The 3,408-nt window shown below is 41.2% G+C and overlaps 1 protein-coding gene across 1 annotated transcript; it reads right to left on the bottom strand.

The window, feature by feature from the left end:
- Window positions 1-261: 261 nt before the first annotated feature.
- LOC140949493 (uncharacterized) lies at window positions 262-2,262 on the bottom strand. The gene is made up of 2 exons (XM_073398652.1): window positions 1,958-2,262; window positions 262-1,317 (listed from the first exon to the last, which is right to left on the bottom strand). The coding sequence occupies exons 1-2, from the start codon at window positions 2,135-2,137 to the stop codon at window positions 505-507; spliced, it is 993 nt and encodes a 330-aa protein (XP_073254753.1). The 5' UTR covers window positions 2,138-2,262; the 3' UTR covers window positions 262-504.
- Window positions 2,263-3,408: the final 1,146 nt, after the last annotated feature.

Raw genomic sequence — 3,408 nt, forward strand, 5'->3', positions numbered from 1 at the left:
ATATGACGGAAGGGAAAAAAATTGCTTTTCATTTTTTTGCTACCCTTTCATTTCGTTCTATTCCGCCACTTTCTGAGGGCGTAGAACACCGAGGCCCGACCTCGTTCCAGGACCTCGCGCCTCTCCCAAAGGGAAAGCGAGTCCTCGTAACGAGGTCGGAACGCGCCTGGTGTTTGGTTGAAAAGGAATGTCGGGAAAAGGTGATAAACTTTCCAACGCCTAGCACGCTTGCAACAAAAGGCTGCCAAAACAATTAATGAGATCGCTGAGAAGTTTATTTAAAGTGCTATAACATCGTTTCAGTGATTCCGATAACTATGTACAGACTACTGCGTCGGCATTAATTTGTGTATTATTTCTGATTATTTAGTCTCAATTTTTGATACCGCCAAATAAAAATGCAATTTCAAAGAAGTATATTTCGTATATTTTGAGGTTGTTTATAGTCTTAAAGTAGACAAACTACTATGTAGCTAGCTATACGTTACACACAAGGAAAGATCTTCAATATTTGCCTCTGTAATTAGTTACGGCCTGTAAGCATTTCACAACTTCTAAAACATTTTGCAACACACCGAATTGTTGATGTGAAGAGACCCACTTTGCTAGGGTCGCCAAGGCAACCTGAACCTCCTCGCTTCTCATAAAGACACGAGGTTCCTTGAATATCTGCAGACCTTGGCTGGCGTCTAGAACCACCTTCCCTCTTCGTATTCCAGCCAAGATTTGTCGTCTTTTCAGCTCCACGACCACGCTTTTGGAACACAAAATCTTGAGGTCAAGGGCCAGGAGCGTGGAATAAAGTTTATTGCTTGACATCAATTGTTCAAACGACATGTCGTTATCAATGACGTCATCTTGAGATATGGTGACGTAATCTCGGTCTTGCTTGGTCGCCAGTACTTTAAAGATGGCGCTAAACAGCTTAGTGATTGCTGTCTGATTCTGCAGGGGGATGCGTTTTATGGCAGTGCGTATCACAGACTTTGCTTTCTTCACCGGGGGAGGAATACAAGCATTAATAGCGGAAATGGCGACACCCTTGTGAATTTTAAACTTGACTTGTCTTTTCTCCGCGTCCAGGACGAGGCAGCATTTTACGAGTTCCACAAACTCACACGGTTTGTTGACGCTCACTGCGTAGTCCTTGAATGACAGTTTTGCCTTCAAACTGCAGACGGACATAGCTTTCTTCAGATGCTCCAGAATTGTCCTGAACGCTGTGTTGACGTCACTGCTCAATGGCGAGCTCCCAGTTTTGACTGCGGTGGGTCGCGGGAAAAGGTCCTTTCTTTCCTCCGGCTGGGAAAAAAAAAACATTCATTTTAGTGAAGGAAGTTTTTCATACTGTGGGCTAGGCTATAAGGTAATGCTACTACTTCCGCAACATACGTCTCGGATACTGATGACCTCTTTAATTTCAAATTGATTACTGATTAGCAAACCTTAGACCTTAAGCCGCCGAGTATATTTATAATGATATAATAGCATCTAATTTTTCGTCACGTCGGTACATGCCATCACTACTCTGATACTTAATCAAAAGATCATGGGCCAAAAACTAAATCAGCAATACGTTTTACACTGTTTATTAAAAGCCGTCAAAACGTTCTAGAGCACCAGGTAAACTACGTTTTACAAAACTACAAATAAAACTTTGAACAAACACTGAGTCCGTTTTTAAAAGTCCAAGTCTGTCTTTCTTTATTTCCAACTGAGTGGTAGACAGAAAAACTATAAAAAGTATTCCGCTCCTTTTGTGGCCTGTCCCGAGTCAGTAACCCTCAAGTGAGATTTAGGTGGCGAGCGTTCCCTTCTTAAGAAAAGTATTAGCCCCAAGTATTACCAAATTTTTTCCACTTCTCTTTTTGACGATCGGAGTATAGTGGCAGGACTAAAATTATATAACAATTAGGGATATACTAAAAGACGGATTAGTTGCTGTCTGAATGCTTACCTCTGTCTTTTGTTTGACTACTTTGGGTAACTTTCCTTGTCTTTCCTCTTTCCTCTTTACTCCATTCACACCCCTCACTAGTTCATTTCCTTTGCTGAGCTTTGTTTTCCAATGTTCTGTACGCTGTACGCCGAATACTTTTCCTGAGTTTTTGAGGCCTACCCTTCCTATTACTTCCATTCTAAGGCTGATCTGTTTCGTCTTTGGTCGTTCTTCCGAGAGATGCTGATTTACTGATGATAAAACCAGCCGGGTAACCCCTTCTTATACTAATTAATAGAAAAGGAAAATTCCCTATGATAACCAAATCTGTCCATTTCAAGTCTTGTGTGAGCCCTTTGTGACTGGATACACGCCTATCGAAGTTTCCGGTCACGCTATCACTTAAGCGTTAAGACTTCCGGTCTATGAAAATTAACCTGACCAATTTTGGCATTCTTTGTGTTTTCGTCTGTAAACGCTTCGGAAGTGAGTCGCGCGTGACATAAAGACGATTTTCATTGCGATTATTTATCTCCCATTTATGGTCAGCATTTTTTCGACTTATTTTTTCTTGTTTACAATTTACCATTGCTTGATACTTGCTATAGCAGCAAAGGGCTTATAGGGTAAAGTGTGAAGGCAGCATTTTTCCTGATTGTACAAATTTAAAACAGAGCGCGGAACATGAAGTATACGCGCGAGGGGGTCCTTCCTCGCGTGCTGTTCACGCGTGTCATCTCTTTCACTCTTTCCCAAATGTGGTTCCGTCAGTCAGCAACCCTTCTTCATTTCTCGTGTCTATAGAGTCATTTTTTTCTGGTTGCTCTCCTTGGCCGGTAAAACCAAACCAGGAAAAAGCCATATCAAACGAACCCCGCTTTGACTAGTTTCCTAGCGTGAGGTGGTATAATCGGGAAATTTTGGATCTCTGTGATTTTTCAATAGAAATGATTACATAAGTCCTATAATTGCAACATCGCCCCAATAGATCGTTTTTACATGACGTCAAGGCGGCCATATTTGTGCGCAAGACTGTGAATAGGAGGCCATGTTTGTGTACAAAAAAAAACCTGTGGGAATTGAACCTGTTCACATGTTAAAACTTTCTTTTATTCCAAGCAATTTGCAAAGCTGCTGACCACGCGACTGAAAACGATCTATACCGGCTTGGAAGCTAACCAAATTTAAACAAAACATGCCTTAGTAATAATACCCAAAACCGTCAAGAAGGAGGCAGCTGCAGGATTACAAACTGATTCATTTGATTGTAGCAGTATTACCTATTTTTTAAAATCTGATTCATTTTTTAACTAGAGTGCGTTCGATTGAGAAATATGGATTTATATTTTAAAACCCAGATTCCGGATTTGCAATCGAAACGTGAAATCCTTTCCTTTTTTGCTTGGAGCCGGGGGGTTGAAAATCTGTTCTCAAGCCCGGCGGCAAACTTGATGCGATTAGTTAAAAAC

This window comes from Porites lutea, chromosome 10 (genome assembly GCF_958299795.1).
Source record: "Porites lutea chromosome 10, jaPorLute2.1, whole genome shotgun sequence".
Taxonomy (NCBI): domain Eukaryota; kingdom Metazoa; phylum Cnidaria; class Anthozoa; order Scleractinia; family Poritidae; genus Porites; species Porites lutea.

Coding starts and splice junctions, on each gene's coding strand:
- LOC140949493 (XM_073398652.1), bottom strand. CDS start 2,137: ATGGAAGTAATAGGAAGGGTAGGCCTCAAAAACTCAGGAAAAGTATTC. Junction 1,318..1,957: donor TAGTCAAACAAAAGACAGAG/GTAAGCATTCAG, acceptor CTAAAATGAATG/TTTTTTTTTTCCCAGCCGGA.